This window comes from Aethina tumida, chromosome 1 (genome assembly GCF_024364675.1).
Source record: "Aethina tumida isolate Nest 87 chromosome 1, icAetTumi1.1, whole genome shotgun sequence".
Lineage (NCBI taxonomy): Eukaryota > Metazoa > Arthropoda > Insecta > Coleoptera > Nitidulidae > Aethina > Aethina tumida.
This window is the reverse complement of record NC_065435.1, coordinates 69170677-69188595: the sequence shown is the minus strand read 5'-3', so window position 1 is coordinate 69188595 and position 17919 is coordinate 69170677. Positions and strand designations below refer to the sequence as shown.

Here is a 17919-nt window from a genome sequence, read left to right as displayed (position 1 = left end):
CAAAATTATAACAAATTTTGTACTATAAACACTTGATATCATATTAATAATATCATAATAATAATAGTATTTTATTAATATATTATAATTTAATAATTTTTAAAAAAATTGATTAGTTCAAATGTTCTATTGATTGGCCCTACTTGGCACTGACACAAAAGCGCCGCTTGTACGCTTATAGGTTATGTTTTGATTTGTATTCGTTTGTGGGTCGTTTGTAATTAAAAAATGGTTGTAGAGGGTAAAAGAAGGGCTGAAGACTCAGCTTTAGTGCCAGCTACTAAAAAATCAAAAAATGAAGTCGCCGTTACAAATAAAAACAAGTCCGTATTACAAGCAGTAAGTTTCAATTCAAGTTCTTACGTCAAAATTCCTATTCTAAAACTCACTTTTTAAGGCACCCGCAAGGACTTCTAACTTGTTTGCACCTATTATGTTATTAGAAGGACATGAGGGAGAGATATTTACTGTAAAGTTTCATCCAGAAGGACAATATTTAGCATCATCAGGCTTCGACCGTAAAATCTGTAAGTTGCTAGAATTAAATACACAATACATTCTGTAAAATTTGTTGTATTTGTAGTTCTTTGGAATGTCTATGGAGAGTGTGAAAACATATCTGTTATGACTGGCCACACTGGTGCTGTAATGGAAATGCATTTTACACCAGATGGTTCAAACTTGTTTACGGCCAGTACAGATCACACCCTAGGGCTATGGGATGTGGTAACAAGTACAAGAATAAAAAAATACAAGGGGCACACCACTTTTGTAAACACAGTTCATGGTAATATTTTAAAAATGTTTATGAATGATTTATTGTTTCATTATTTTTTTTAGGAGCAAGAAGAGGACCACAATTAATGGTGTCTGGCAGTGATGACAATACAGTTAGATTGTGGGACACTAGAAAGAAACAAAGCACTTCAGTAATGAGTTCAAACTATCAAGTGACTGCAGTTTCTTTTAACGACACGGCCGAACAAGTTTTCAGCGGAGGTATTGATAATGATATAAAGGTAATTCGCCTTAAATATGATAGTTCAAGATTTGCTGTAATATTTGTATGTTAGGTTTGGGATGTGCGTAAAAACGAAATTCTCTACACATTAAAAGGCCATACTGACACCATCACCGGTTTAGCTTTGAGCGCCGACGGCTCATATTTGCTTAGTAACTCGATGGACAATGCTCTAAGAATATGGGATGTGAGACCGTACGCACCGGCTGAACGTTGCGTAAAAGTTTTCACCGGACACCAACACAATTTCGAAAAGAATTTGCTTAGATGCGGTTGGTCGCCGGACGGTTCTAAAGTCACGGCGGGCTCGGCGGACAGATTTGTTTATATTTGGGACACCACTTCTAGGAGGATACTTTATAAACTGCCTGGGCATAATGGTTGTGTGAACGATTGCGCATTCCATCCGCAAGAACCGATTATTGTGTCGGGAGCAAGCGATAAACAATTATATTTGGGTGAAATTGATTAGATTATATTGTGTTCTAAAGTCCTCAACTTGTGTCACTAAATGATGAATTTTTATTTGATTTACCATGTACAAATGTAATAAAATTTTTTAAAAAAAATATAATATGTTTTATTTGGAATATTTTTATAATACACACTAATATTAATCTGTATGCATTAACCTATAGGTTAATTTTTTAGGCATGAAAATTGAGCATATCTTACTAGCAAATTTTTTTATAGCAAATCTAATCACACCACTCGATTAAGTACCTCCTGAAATGGGTATATACCATACTTCGTAAAAAAATATGCAAATTTCAATTTCCATGTCCAAATTGGTGTTTGCTAGGTTTTGACCCAAAAACGTGACATTTTGTCACATACTTAATTGTAAAGTACACATCTTCATGTTTCACAATTGAAAAAAAAGTCAAAATTGGACAAAAAATATAAATTTTATGAGGGAGTCCCGCTATCAGGTAGGCCAAATTGTAAATCGATTTGCCTTAACTTACCGGACGGCAGTTGATAATTAACAATTACTTAGATACGGGTCGTCAAATATTTATTTTCATTAGTTTTTATGAGCCACTCTAAAATCTATGGTTTATTCCAGATTCATAAATAACAAAGAGGAATTATGGAGACGTATTCAAGAGTCAGTTAACATTTTAGAGCAAGATGTGGAAATAAGGCAAAAAGTACAGTTTAAATTTTTTCATTGTATTTATCTTTGAATACACGGTGGATACTCTGTCTTTCTGTCAAAAAAAAGAAGAAAATTGAAAATAAATTATTACTTTCGAACCCTGTATCTTCGTGATTGCCAACTTTTGTACTAAGTTAAGATAAGACATCGATTTATTTTCATCTCGAGAATTGTTGGAAGAATTCTGTACAAGTCCTTCAGGTACATCCTATATGAGATCTATGTTATGATTTACAGTTTAAACAAAAAAGTAGTTAGAGCATTTTTCAAAAAACTTTTCCATTGAATATTATTGTAGATAATGATCGAACGATACATAAAAAAATATATACTGAAATAAAAGTTACCGTTTCCCTGTTAAATACACACGTGCAAGTAACGAAAGTCAATAAATATTTTTTTAAAATTTTAAGCATAAAAAATATGGGTCGGGCAACTAACTGTGAAACTATTGAAACAATTTTCAACAATGAGTATACAATGTCACTGCATTTTAATCCTTAAGTAATTTTAATTGTATAACTGCATGAATATATTTCATGAGATCATTAGCTGATAAATCTATACCTATGTGACATGGACTGAATAGATTATTAGTAATGTAATATTGTTCTTTTGTTAAAATTATCATTCACATCTAAAAATCAATGTGGTAACAAAGTGGCACCGTCCAATAATGTATGTCGAACCATTTCAACAAGTGTACCTGGGTATAAGCAGAACAAAATCCTTCGAAAATGATTATTCTGAACACATTTTGCTTTATGTGTTCGGTACGACTGGGAACCATTATTATTGGCATTTTAACATTTGTAAGTGGTACATATACATTAGTTATTTAATGCGATTCATGACTTTTTCAGATAGAAGCTTCAGTAATGTTAATGTTCAGTATTTTGAATTTCGAGAACGTTGATAATGTGTCTGCATTTCTGCGTCAAACTTTGGGTACAATAGAACTGAGCGAATTTATTTTTGACGTATTGCAACTTGATAAAGGTTTTTGAATTGTTTGTTAATGTTTATAACAAATTTCTAGATGGTTTGTTATAGAAACTAAAGGGTATTTATTTGCTCTTGCTGGATATTCTCTTGGATTGATACTGACTTCATTGCTTGTTATTTTCGGTTCATATACAGTAAGCAAGCAACATATGTTTAGATTACAATACAATTTTATGAATTTATTTTCAGTGTAAAAGTAAACTAATGTATCCATTTTTATTATTTTTTGGATTCTATATAATAATCGCAGTTTTGGTATTGGTGGTTATATTGCAGTATATGAAATTTAAGAAATATGGATTGGGTAATTTAATCCTTTATTGTAATCTTTTTGGGTTTTTAATTTGTAAGTTAAATTATTGCTAAATATTTCAAATCATACATAATTAATTGTTTGAATTTCAGTGTACAGCTTTTATAAATGGATTTGCGTGTACAGTCTGATAAACATAATCAATCATCTTAAAAAACGATTGAGGAAGCAAGGAAAACCTAGGAAAATGGATAAAGATAATGTAAAAAGCATACTGCCAGAAATTGAAGTACTTTATAAAAATAATTTACAAACATTTAACTACAACAAAATAAACAATTCTCAATATTATTAATAATGTATAACTGAAAAATAAAAATAATTTAAAATTTCTTCGAATATAAGAATTAAGAGGATCAAGTGGTAAAATGAATGAAACTATTTGAGTTTTAATGAATACGCTGAAAAGATGCGCAACTTTAAGAAATATTTTTATTGATGGACAAACTATTTTATTACTGTTTTTTATACAGGTAATTAATAACATTATATATTTTCATTTTTTTCTGAGCTTTGCTCTCTGATCTGGTTGAATAGCGCTTCTAAGATGTTTTCAATATAACGTTCGTCATTCAATGTCGATCCTATTGGCAGCTCATCGAATTTTTCGTCTTTGTTTTCGTCGTTCCACATATTCCTGAAAGCAACAGAAAACCATTAATATAATTAATATGTCGTGTTGCTTTCAACGATACGTCAAAGTTGTAACTGCAACTGCGTTCGTAAAATATATAAATATTAGAAAATATACAATTGTTTAATTATTTTTTAGTAAGTAAAACATACCGTTGTTTAAGAAGATATGTTATTGAAGGTAATTCTCCGTTTTCCGCACTTCTGAAAAATAATTAATAATATTAATTAAAAATTAAATAAAAAATATCAAATTTAAAATATGTATATAGATAATTAAAAAAATATACCTTTTCCCAAAAGGTCCACCCATTTCAAACAAGCCGGAAGCACTGAAAATATAATAATTAAATAAAATAATATATGTGTTATATTAGTTTTTACCGTTTCCCAAAACTACATCCAATTGCAAGGTAACAGGGGGTTCTATAAGAAATCAAAGAAATTAACATTTTCATAAATTCTATTATGCACTTTGTTTAATGATATTATTATTTTGCATAATTCACATATATAAGGTGTTTCATAAGTTATCCGAATTTTTTTTAAACAGATGCACTTCTAAATAAGTCGATTTCTTAAAAAAAAATAAATAATAAAAGTCCAACAGAAAACGAGATTAAAAATGATAAAGTTTGTAACAAACCTTATTCTACAACAACCCAAACTATTTTTGTCTGTTTTTTTGTTGTTTCAATCGAAGTATACCAAACGAATGTACAAAATATCGATGAATTGCCTATAATCTGCGTTTTCGAGAACAGCAGCAAGGAAGAACGTTGGAACTAGTGCCTCGAAATTGGAGAAAACGAGCCCAAGTTGCTTGCAGGTCAGTGGAGAAAACTTTGAACATCTTTTGTAGAGTAAGGTTTGTAGCTTTAACATTTTTATCTTGTTTTCTGCTGAACTTTTAATAGAATGACTTATTATTTAGAAATGCATATCTGGTTAAAAGATTTCGGATAAGTTATGAAACTGTATATGAAGATGATGAAAATACAAAATAATACTCACCTTCTGATTTGACGATTTTCCAATTCCTTAGAATCTCTAAAAGTATAATGTGTATAAGTATACTTATGCATTATTACTGCAACTATATTTATATAAATGTTTGTAAATTATTTGTTTATTTATAATTATTCATAAAATACACCAAAATTATGCAACACATAATTAATGTACCTTTTACCCATCGGACCTCCAACTTTTAAATATGGTGAAAATCTAAAGAAATACATAATGTAAGTTAGTTTAGTTTAGACCAAAAATAGCTAAAATGTATACACTAAAAATTATATGTTTATTAATAAATGAAAGCAAACTACATAATAAATATTTATAAAAATAACTCATCACATGCACATTAAAATAATTTAATGCAAACAATAATGACTTGATTAACCTTTTTCCAAAAGCACCGCCAACTTCAAATGGAGATCTAAAGCACAATATTTGTTTAGTATATTAGTAATTTGTTATATTGATTGTGTATTTACCTTTTTCCAAATCCTCCGCCAAACGATAAAGGATTACGCAAGTCTCTTCGATTGTAATTACTTTTACTTTTATTGGGAAGTCTGTGATATAAGAAACAATTAAAATAATGTTGTGTTTCTAATATTCAAGTAAGAATTACCTAGAGGATCTTCCAAACGTTCCACCAGCTAATAAATTTGTCATCCCGCTTCGGTATTTATTGTTTCTGTGAAAAAACAATACATAAATATGCCTATTTAATATTTTGTGTTTGTATAATTATACCCGCCATTTTCCGATCTTTTATAAACTTCTTCTTTCTGATCATCGGTTTGCACGATATTTGAAGGTGGTCGAACATCTATACCTTCTTCGACTAAAATAAGATATACTATTTGAATTGATTATTTTGAAATAAAGACTGAAATAAATAGTCCACACCAGGTATTAATTAATAAAACGACATATTTGAATAAATTATTTATTTACAAGTTACAATGATGTCGTTATTAGTCAGAGATTCCTTTGTCTAAACCAATTATTTTCCTTTAGCGTGATCTCTATGTTTGATGTAACTCTTAAATATTTTTCCAATAGCATTTCTTTTCAAAATATCACCACCAATGTCGTCCATGCTTCGTTTTAAGATATCACCACCAATGTCATCCATAGTTGGACCTCTAAGAAGGCTTCTCAACACGTCTCCTCCAATATCATCCATGCTCCTTTTCAAAACATCTCCGCCAATGTCATCCATGCTTCGTTTCAAAATATCGCCTCCGATATCATCCATAGTTGGTCCTCTCAGAAGGCTCCTCAACACATCTCCACCAATGTCATCCATACTTCTTTTCAAGATGTCACCGCCAATGTCGTCCATGCTTCGTTTCAAAACATCACCGCCAATATCGTCCATGCTACGTTTCAAGACATCACCACCGATATCGTCCATAGTTGGAGCTCTATACAAACTTCTCAACACATCTCCCCCAATGTCATCCATACTTCTTTTCAAGATGTCACCACCAATGTCGTCCATGCTTCGTTTCAAAACATCACCGCCAATATCGTCCATGCTTCGTTTCAAGACATCACCACCGATATCGTCCATAGTTGGAGCTCTGTACAGACTTCTCAACACATCTCCACCAATGTCATCCATACTTCTTTTCAAAATGTCACCGCCAATGTCATCCATGGTGTTTCTTTTCAGAATATCACCACCAATATCGTCCATGGTGTTTCTCCTGCGAAACAGGTTCAAGAAGCTTCGTTTTAAAACGTCTCCGCCGAGATCATCCATCGTATTTCTGTAACGCCCCCCTAAAAATCATAAAAATAAATTTAACAAAAGTGACGCATTTCCTAATTGAAATGCACTAAACACAGCAGATAAGTTTTATTGCCATCAATTTGAATGTGAATTAGAATTTTCAAGCGATTATTACTGATAACGTTCCTGTATTTAATGGATTCAATCAATGAACAAACTGAACATTGATATACTTACACTGGTTGTGTGATATTTACAAAATTGTGGGGTTTCACATAAACGTCGGATTTGTGTATATACAATTTTTTCTTGCACACTGAAACTATTAACGTTCACATAAATATACATTAACGCACTTAATTTTACAAACACTTCACAAAATCTTAACGAACGATTTCATTGTATTTACATTGTTTTGTTGCGAACTATATTACCTCACATAAAATAACAACTATAAAATAAAACTAAAGGCTTGTACAGAAACACGAATATTTACAAAAAATAAAAATAATCCGTAACGTTATTTATACAAATATAAGAAAATTAAATTGCGAATAACAAAACGCACTTTATTAAATTGCTAATGAGGTATTTTTTAAATTTAATTAAGCCAATTTTATTTCGTTCGACGAATTGCAACAAACGCTTGTGTTTACAACCAATTCAGACGATCATACACCTGATGCTCTTCCCTTGGCTTTTAAATTTACAGATTGATACAAGAAATAAAAGCAGTTGTAACAAAGAGATTGGACACTTATTCTATTAACAACGACAGTCGTACTCGATACATTAACAATTAATTATAATTTCACATTGAACTTACTAAATCCAGAGGACTCGTAGAGGTTCTGCAACAAAAATGGAAAAGTTATTATTTAGAAGTTGGAAATTAAAACGAAACATGTTCAGTTTTCCGTGTTTCTTTTAAAAAACATCGACAATCAATGTTTAATATCAGACAGAAAGTTTTTAAAGAAGACAATTGTTGACTCAATATTTGCTCTTAAAGAACTAAGAGGTAATTTTAGCAGCGTGCTTAAAGGAGTGCAAAAAATAAACATTTCCACGTAAACCCATTCCAGCAAAGACATTTACCTATATCAACAGCTTAATATCTGAATTTATATTTTATAAACAGTTCTGAACGATAGATCAATCAGTGAATATTTTTTACCCCGTAGCTACTTATCCGTAAAAATAAATATCCAGGCGATTCATTAAAAAGTCGTTGTCGAAAAAAAACCCCGCGTAACGCTATAATTATGCGTATTGTTCTGCAAGCAATTTTAAATTGCCTTAATAAACTCGAATAAAACAAATAATGTCATTAAAAATCGTGATCGGTACGTTTGTTTTTTATCCCGACTTTGACGTTCGATTTTTCTCACTTAATTTTGCAAGCCTTGTAATTAGTGCGAGGTGACAAAATTCGTAACGACACGTTTTCATTTTGTGTTTTTACGATGTATTAGTCATTGCAAATTACTGGCTTCAAGTGTCTCTGATTAAAACTGTTTAAAATTCAGCTTTTGTAATTTTAACAATGTACAGGCTCCTCTATTAAAGTTTACGTTTGTGGGGTCACGTCACGAATAGGTAATGTTCTAGTTTCGAATCAAATTATTTAAATAATAAAAAAGTTAAAAGTACGACTGCTCTTTGTAAGCTGAGAATGGGTGGAAAATGTGTAATTGCACTGGAAGTTTGTATCATGCAATCAGACTTGTTTTCCTTACTTTTTTGCAACTGCAAACCAGAATAGCAAATGTTTTTAATTCAGTTTTCATTTCGAAAAGTTAATATTCATTAATTTTGATCATTTAAAATGTTATGCGATAACTTAAAGTTATTTAATTTACCGATAAGCCACAAAATATATTCGTAATAGTAATTTACATTTCTCATTTATTTGAATAAATATTTATGTTACATTTTGACACTTTTGTATTTCTTACATTTTAATTATTATTATTTGGGTTAAAAATCATGTGTTTAAGAGCTAATATAATAATTTGTCCAAATTCGCTTTATAACTTCAAAAATAAGCTTTAGGTTTTCAGAAGATGTGAGTGATAGAATTGCTCGATTTTGTTTCGTCTTTTTAAAAGTACCAACGAATTCGTTGAAGATGAGCTACGTTAAGGAAGTCCTGAAACTTGAACCAGTAAAGAAATTAACCAATATCTCGTGAAAAACCCTCATGCAACATATTATGGAAATAGATAAGTCATTATACTGTAATGAATCAACCATTAGAAAGACACTTCATGCGACGAATTTGACTGAAATGTTGGACAAATGGATTCCATATAAATTAAATGAAAATAACAAAATTTGGCGTTTGACACTTGCCAATTCTCTTCTTGCGCGCATGTAATAAAAAATGAGTTAATTACGACAATTCTGATTTCTTTGAAGAATAGATTGAAGCAGGTAATCCTGGACTTAAATAAATTTAACTCAATAAAGACTGGTGAGTGTATGGTGGATTGCGTGTGAAATATTATATACTGGCTGCCAAAAGGCCAAACGATCAATGCAACTGTCTACTGCACACGAAGTTCATGAAAACGTACTCAAATACGAGCTTCTTTAGTCAATAGGAAAGGCGTTCTGCATCTTCATCATTATTACAAGACCAGATATCGCATTAGAAATCCAAAAAAGTTTGAAAAATAAAGTAGAAGTTCTCCTCATCCACCATATAGTCCAGATATTACTGCATGTGGCTGTTATTTATCATAATAAAAGGTTTAATTCTAAACAAGGACTCCCTCAGTTTCAAGAAAATTATCTTATTTTAAAGTAAAATATTAAAAGAATAAATTACTTTTTCATTCTGAGAAAATTACAGAAGTACACTTCTTAAAGACTCTTAAAATAGACATGAACCCTGTTAAAACTAATTAAGTTTGAATATAAGAATACTAAAACAAATTAAATTCCCAATTCAATGCAGTTAAATCAACACAGCTATTTGAATTGTCTCTAATGTCACTTAAATCAACTATCCGGTTTATCTAATTCGATCTAATTGACTGTAATATAGTTTGCGCCGTTTAATTATATATGATATTTGATATTTTATTCCGTGCGCTGCCATTTCATTCGAACCGCCGGTTTTACCGTTTATAAAACAAACCATAAATATTTAATTAAGTTGACATTATCTGCCGTTTTATTGTAACAGATAAAACTCACAATTTCTATCGACATGCGATCGAAAAGAAAAAAGGACGAAACCGTATGAGTTACAAAATATTAACAATAATAATTAAAACTGTGGGCGTAGAAGAAAATGATTGGATTCGATTTTAGGTTCGCCATTTATACGAAAGCGGTTAAGCACGTGTTGACTTCAGTGTCCATAAACGTAAAGTCAACATGGCGAATTTAAAATTTAATTGTTCCGTTGAGTAACTGAATTATGGCATTTTCAGTATATAAAAATCGATGTACAAGAGAAAAGATCATGTGTGAAAGGGGCACAAAAGTGCTTGCCATGTTTTATAAATGCGGTCGACGGAAATAGACAATCATCAATTTTAATTAATCACTTAAAATATCATAGACGTGTCCAATATTTCAATGTTTATAAAAAAATATTTTATTCGCATATTAACTAACATATTCATACAAAAATATATATATATATATATATAGGTAATATTTTTTATAACGAGAAGTTTTATAAATTTAGTACGTAATATTTTAAAAAGACGTGACTGAGTTGCAAATATCAGTTGCGAAACATTCTGATTTTATTAATTTATTTAAATTTACATTTTAATTGATACTAGAATTGTGGATTTATTTTATTTTGGAATTTAATAATATTGAGATTTAAAATAAAAGACATTGTTATTATTTCGCATATGTTAATATACTATATATTTTATACACATTGGGTATGTGAGAGCATTTTGTTTAAATCTTAAAATATAGTATCAATACCTTTTATTGAAGAATAAATGAAATATTATGTGAAACATTTACATAGAAATAAATAAAAAATTCTTTATGATCTTTTATATGTTGGTTCATAAAAATTAAATTTTTAAAAACCAATTAATAAAAATGTTTTCTACCCTACCAAATTTATTTATAGAAATATATCGCAACTTAAAATAACTATATGTTATTAAAATATTAAGTAGTTATAAAAATCATTAGTAAAATTAAGTAAGTCAGTGAATATTCTCTCATAAACAAAGGAAATATATTTATACTATATTTTTAAAATTATTCAATCACTTTCTATTCTTTAAGTTCATTTTGGATAAAGATGAAAATCTTGAAAAACAAGTTGAAAGTAATTAATGTATTCCACACCAATAATATTACCATTTCTTTTTTAAATTTTAAAATAAGTTTCGAAGTTATTTTATGAAAGATCTGATTAGTTAATAAATGTAATTTATTATGTGTTCATTTAGATTAAAATGATTTATTTGTTGAAAGTATAAATAAAATATAGAGATATGCATTTACAGACAAAATAAAAATTCTCTGTAAACTAACGAATAATACATATGTCATATTTTTTTAATCATTCAAATGCTTTGCTTTAATTTATTTATGTCAGTTCATAAAGATGAAAATCTTGAAAAATGGTTTGTAAATAATTTATCAAAATGCTTTCTACCCTCACAACATTGATGCATTTTGTTTAAATATTAAAACATATTGCAATTACGAAAAATCTAGTTAGAAAAATATGAACATTATTTATTAATAAATTTTGTATACCCTAAATAATGTTTCTCTATTTTATAAATAATTAACTGAATAAAAATCCTCTGTAAAATTTTTAAAATGCTCAAATGTTTTGTATTTATTTATAGTCCAAATATTCCAATTTATATATATTATGTTGGTTCATAAAGATGAAAATCTTAATTAATTGTAACATTTATTAAATATATATATATATATATATATATATATATATATATATATATATATATGTATATCTCATGAGAGATACTTTTTTATGTGTAATTTTTGTTAAAATATATGATCGTTAAATTTTGTGACAGGGACAGTAATGATGACATTTAGTAATTTACGTTTTAAACGCGAATTAAGTTGAAAACTTAAAAAAAACTCGACGAAATTTTTCGTCATATAATTATTATCTGCAGAAGAAAATTTTGTTAAGAACTTCTTAATGTATTCTAGTAAAGAACATTTGAGAAGTTTTATGATATTCCTTTTTAACATGGAGTCTTTTATTATCAATGTAAATTCACCACCACACAATCACATCTCTACTTCAGAAAAATATTAATAATTATAAAATAATTTGTGAACTTTTTGACATGACAAAGAAATGTAATTTCTATAATCCACATATATCGTGTGTTTTATAAAAACGGAACCGACTATTTATTGCACAAGTTGCCGATGGAATAAAAGCAATTACGGAACGTTTGAATGGTGCAAAATTATGTGCAGTTTTGTTGCAGTATGAATACAAAAATTTATCCTAGACAATACTTGTTGCTGGTACGGTGAAAAAAAACGTAACACATGCATTTCCGTCAATTATTCTTTAACCCGACATTTAGATTTAAATTGAAATAATCCACTTGTTAAATCCATGCATAAAATTAATAATTTGCAATTAACCCGTCGATCACACGGAGTTAAACTGAAAAGCTTCCTATTAAACACTTAATTGAGTGCGAAAATGTTAATTTATCAATGCATTTCAATATCATCCGTTTGTAATTGATCATTTCCGATATGACGTTTAACTCGATTACACTTTTCGGTCATTTTAATGCATGTAATTTCAGAGGTTAAATATTTTATCGAAATAGTTTAGCTCAATTGAGTGTGACTTTAAACAATGTTATATACTGTTACTTCTCTGACATATAAATAAATAGATAAACAATTAAATGAGTTTGTGAAACTTTTCTCTGTGTGATTTCTTCAATAATGTAATAATTTTGTTATAGTTTTTATACTTAACGTTTGATTTGTAATTAATATAAATAATGTAAGTTATAGATGTCCAATCAAAATAAAAAGGACGAAATGGAGTTCCTGGTGATGAAATCCAGGTTTTAATTACTTGCGATTGACAGATGTTCTAATTGATTGGATAAATAAAAATAAAACATATTTAGAATATATTAATTTTATGACAACTTAATTTTAGTATTTGTCTTCCTAGAAATTAAACATGCATAGACAAAAAAGTAGAATATTGACATATTATATTAACAGTTCCTTATTTATTTTTTAATTAACCATTTTTATTGTAACGCATTCGCCATTATTTGAAACGTTGCATAAAAGGAAATATAATTAAAATATACTTTAGCTGTATAAACTTCGTTTGTTTTAATTTTGTAATTTAAATAAAATACACTTTTAAAGTAAATAAATTATACAAGATATATAATTTATAATTAATACTGTATTTAATTATTTATAAAAGCTAAATTGTGTTTTTTAAATAAGTGAATTTGCCCTTGTTATTTTAGTTACATCAAGTGTTGTATAATATGATATTTTATATGTTACACATAATTATCAAAAAATACATATATGTAATAATTTAATTCTATACTTTGATTATGAAGCGCATTCGCCAATTTTACATAACATTAATATTTACAGTGTGCATTCGCCATTTCTATAAATTTTAATAATTGAAATTTTACAGTTTTGTTTGTTTTACAATTGCAATTTTTGTTTTATGAATTAAGCCTTTAAGCTGGATAAAATATTTAAAAATAATATTCAAATTCATTGAATAAATAAGTACAGTGTGAGAAAGATTCACCAAATAAATTAATAACACATAACATTAAATACATATTTTTTCTATTCTATATTTTAATTAAATGGAATTACATTTTAATATAGACATCCTAAAAAGTTTGTGTTCATACAGTAAAATTTAAAATAAATTTAAAATATATTTAATTGCCGATATGTTATTTTATTTAATTTTATGATTAGTATTATTTCAAAAGTAATTTTGAAAAAAACAAGTTAAAAAAATTCTAATTAAAATTTTTATTTTTTTAACAAATGATAAATAATTTCAAATATGTCTTTTATACAAATTTCATTTGTTTCATAAAAATGTTGTTAAGGTAATTCGAGATTTTATATCGCATAAATTGCTCTTGCTATAAATCAAAGTTTTTTAATAGAAACATTTTGAAAATTTAATTAAAAATAACGAACAACGAACATTTAAATTGACACTCAATCTGTTATCCATAAATTCAAAATAATATACCTTTTACGCATATTAAATACGTAATTAATAATTTTTTGATTCGATTATATTAATGACATTGCATTCGCCATTATTAAAAATGCTTGTGGATTTTAGAACTCAGATTTTTTTAGATAATCCCTTTAGATAACAAATGCCAATAAATAAATTAATTAAATTGTAAAAGTTTTTTTAATTTCATAATTAATTAATGTTAGAAATTTTTAGTGTTTGATAAATTTACGTTTAAAAATGGGAACAATGGGATTTTTTTATCGGGCAAACGTGCTAATAAATTTAAAAAGAACTCACCTCTTTCGGTGCACCGTGCACGAAGAACACGAGGGCGACAACGACGGCCAGACGCAATACGGAGGACCACATGTTGCTTGGAGCGACTCGGGGATGATACTTCCACGCACCTGGCCGCCAATCCTTTTATATGCGGTGTGTAACCTGGTCCAGATGCTCTGGATGGAGGGGAACCACGCCAAACGTCAAACCAACTCAGGTGCCTACGCGTTTTCCCCGCGTAACAGAAAAAAAAACACACGAGGAAATCGTCCCGTCCCATCTCAATCGAGTTAAACGACTTTCTTTTATCGAATCGACGAATGGACTTTTGATTTTTATTGGACAACGTCCAGATGCGCTTTTAATTCTTGAAGTGGTAGTTTCGGGATTTTATCGCGTTCGCGTTTGCAAAAGTAGCCTTTGGAAATTTTTTTACATTGTATAATAAAACCGTGGGTGAAGTCTTTTCCTTCGTACCTTAGGACCAAATTCTTTATTTATTTTGTGTCTTTTTTAAAAAATCAAATTTAACCGTAATTTCTATTCCAACTTCAATTTAAAAAATTTTACTTTTTCAATTTATAATATTAAAAACACCAACACAAATTTGTTACTCATTTAATTAAATATATTTATTTAACTGAATTTAAATTTTGAATATCTTTTTTTGCTAACAAATGTATTCGTTCGAGTTTTGTTCATTATTTTATTCTTAAATAAACAAATATCTTGGAAATAAATTTTAATCCGGGATGAAATAATATAAAGCATACTGAATTTATTTGTGAGAAGTGAAATTAAAATATGTAACACACGCATTAGTAATAAATTTTACATACGTTGCGGCGATGTTAAATTTGCTTTATATTTAATTGGAAGATTTTATTACACAAAGGTAATGAACTAAATTCATTTATACGAGTTAAAGTGATAAACTTGTGGCAAATACTATTTTTAAGATTTTATTACATTATTAAACGTGCAATAAATATATTCACCTTATTATTTAATAATGTGAAAGTAAAATTTAATAGTCCTTTATTAATCTAATCTATTTTATTTTCAAATAAATTGTTGAGTAAAATATTAATCAATAAATTTATAGTAAAAACTGAATTATATTAATAATAATACGATGTTAACTTTAGATCTTAAATAAAAATAATAAAATAAATTTATAAAATCTATATATTAATAAATAATAAATAAAATGATATGATATGTTATTATTTACTGAATTAATTAATTTGTGAAGGATGTGCAGTGGTGGCCAAAGAAATAGCACAAAATTTATAATCAAACACATTGTACGATATTTCATAAGTGTTACTTTTTTTACTATTGCAGAGTGAAAGTTGTATTTAAACAAATATATTATATTAATTTGATTTAATTAGCCAAAGAAATAACAGATTCAAATGTATTTATTTACGTTTCGTGTGTTTTTTACAATACTCTTAATAGTTAGAATTTATTCTTAGTAAGATTTATATTATTTTATTAAATAAATTCATTTTCAGTGAGAAGAAAAACACATTGCTCTCCAGAGAAAAGAAAAATAATAATTAACCTGAAATGTCAAGCTGATATCGCTAAAAACTTATGACACTTCTGAAAAATTTTTTACAATGCTCATTCAAAATATGTCTAGTAGAATAATCAATCGTCGACTAAATTAATAAAACTTGCAAAAATATATTTCAGTAAAGAAATCATTGATATTAAAAAAAATATTCGAACAACACTTAAAGTTTGCACAAAAAAGCACAAATTATCCGCCACAATTTTAGCGAATCCATGTTCAATAGAACAAGATCAGATGATCAGATGAAATATATTCATCGTTCTTCTAATAAAATTTTCGATCCCAGATACACTACAAAAACTTTGAAACACGGTTGAGGAAAAATTTTCCTTGGCATAGTATAGGACCATTACATAAAATATTAGTAAAATTGACCGGTTCATGTATAGAGGCATCATTATGGGAAAATGGAACCATTTTCCCATAATAATTTATCAGTTACATGGATTTTTATTGATGATGATAATATGAATCATTCCTTTAATTGTTCAAAATCTTAGGTTAGCCAGCGTCTGGATCTAAGTTCAATTGAAAACTTGTCGAACGATATATAATCTCGATTATAACATCAAAAGGTATCAAATTTAGATGAATTATCGTTATTAATTTAAAAGTAGTAAAATTTAAATGCAAACGACCATTACCGATATTTTATTGAATCTTTGCCTCACCGTTTACATATTTCGCATTTATTTTGTTTAAAATTTAATTTAGGCACAAAATGAATAATGGGAGAAAGAATTTTAAATAAAATATAAAATATTTTGATTGTATTCAATTAGAGATGTTTCCTAATTAACGTTAAGATAGTAATGTTTGCTATTACTCTAGCCACCCTGTACGTATGCAAGAATGTTTTACTTAAGTAAATATAAATTCTATTTTTCTTAGCATTATGTTTAATTATTTAACTCAAATATTATTTAATTAACCAAATTGACCTAACTTAATCTAATATTAGATATTTAATATAATTTAATTTACAAAATTAGAAAACCGAAATTAAATGTTAATTAAAATACAAATAAATAAGTAACTGGATTATATACCCATTTATCGTGTATTGAATTTACCGTATAATGAATTTAATTCAAATGACTCATAAATTCACGGAATAAAAAAATGAATTGTTAAATACTCAAACCAATAATTACATATTAATAAAATTAATAAAACATTTTTACGAATTTTTTCAGGTGGACAATAATTCTGACTACTGTCGAATTAATTAACGCGAAATTATTCATGGATAGAAATAAACACATTGTCGCATTATTAAAAAAAAAAAATTGAAAAAACACAATTTATAATGGTTTCATTAAAAAAATATATATGATTTCACCACAAACAGGAAGAGGCAATATTCATCAATTATGATGGCATGTTATTTTGCGGGATTAAATCTGAAAAGTATGCAGTAGTTTTAAAACAGTACGAATAACATTTCAACATTTGCCTTTTGTCTTAAAATTCAATTTAAAGGCTCATTTTGAAATTTGTTCTAAACCAAAAAAAAAAATGGATTTTCATTTCAAACTGGATGTGTATGCAGTTGTGTATATATATATATATATATATATATATATATATATATATATATATATATCGATACATAGAATAATAATTATTGTAATGCGTATTGTATGACAATATATCCGATTTCGCACAATCAAAATATTTAGTATGTTCAGTATGATAATTTCATTAGCAGTTTAAATTGCATCAATCGATAATGTGGGATTGAAATGTATCAAGTAATTGAATATTGGGATACTGTTAATTTAATCAAAATATGAAGTTTTACATGGTAATTAGATAATATAAACAATTTTAATTAAGTGTTCTATTTATATAATAATGTAAGAAATTGTATAATACGCATTATCAGAAAAGATTATTACCAGAATT

At 27.8% G+C, this 17919-nt stretch overlaps 2 protein-coding genes across 3 annotated transcripts; one reads left to right on the top strand and one right to left on the bottom strand.

Annotated features, from left to right (window-relative positions):
• The first annotated feature begins 168 nt into the window (after positions 1-168).
• LOC109600061 (U5 small nuclear ribonucleoprotein 40 kDa protein) lies at positions 169-1592 on the top strand. Its single transcript, XM_020016138.2, has 5 exons — positions 169-339; positions 398-527; positions 584-787; positions 841-1019; positions 1074-1592. Exons 1-5 carry the CDS (start codon positions 229-231, stop codon positions 1491-1493), a joined length of 1044 nt encoding a protein of 347 aa, XP_019871697.1. The 5' UTR covers positions 169-228; the 3' UTR covers positions 1494-1592.
• A 2328-nt stretch (positions 1593-3920) lies between these two features.
• On the bottom strand, positions 3921-14521 carry LOC109600149 (uncharacterized). 2 transcript variants are annotated; one of them, XM_020016245.2, is made up of 12 exons: positions 14445-14521; positions 7713-7737; positions 5899-5989; positions 5774-5839; positions 5634-5714; positions 5540-5575; positions 5320-5361; positions 5149-5184; positions 4519-4560; positions 4425-4466; positions 4288-4338; positions 3921-4138 (listed from the first exon to the last, which is right to left on the bottom strand). In XM_020016245.2, exons 1-12 carry the CDS (start codon positions 14514-14516, stop codon positions 3988-3990), a joined length of 735 nt encoding a protein of 244 aa, XP_019871804.1. In that variant the 5' UTR covers positions 14517-14521; the 3' UTR covers positions 3921-3987. The 2 variants fall into 2 exon arrangements, with proteins under 2 accessions (XP_019871804.1, XP_019871797.1); XM_020016238.2 differs by lacking the exons at positions 3921-4138; positions 4288-4338; positions 4425-4466; ... (5 more) ...; positions 5774-5839; positions 5899-5989 and adding an exon at positions 6090-6936.
• Between the last annotated feature and the right edge of the window lie 3398 nt (positions 14522-17919).

Bases quoted from the DNA above. Each gene is read 5' to 3' on its own strand.
- LOC109600061 (XM_020016138.2), top strand. From the start codon at position 229: ATGGTTGTAGAGGGTAAAAGAAGGGCTGAAGACTCAGCTTTAGTGCCA. The intron at 340-397 runs GTAAGTTTCAAT...TCACTTTTTAAG, and splicing joins ACAAGTCCGTATTACAAGCA to GCACCCGCAAGGACTTCTAA. The intron at 1,020-1,073 runs GTAATTCGCCTT...TTTGTATGTTAG, and splicing joins GTATTGATAATGATATAAAG to GTTTGGGATGTGCGTAAAAA.
- LOC109600149 (XM_020016238.2), bottom strand. From the start codon at position 14,516: ATGTGGTCCTCCGTATTGCGTCTGGCCGTCGTTGTCGCCCTCGTGTTC. The intron at 7,738-14,444 runs GTGAGTTCTTTT...TTTTTGTTGCAG, and splicing joins TGCACGGTGCACCGAAAGAG to AACCTCTACGAGTCCTCTGG. The intron at 6,937-7,712 runs GTAAGTTCAATG...TATGATTTTTAG, and splicing joins CTACGAGTCCTCTGGATTTA to GGGGGCGTTACAGAAATACG.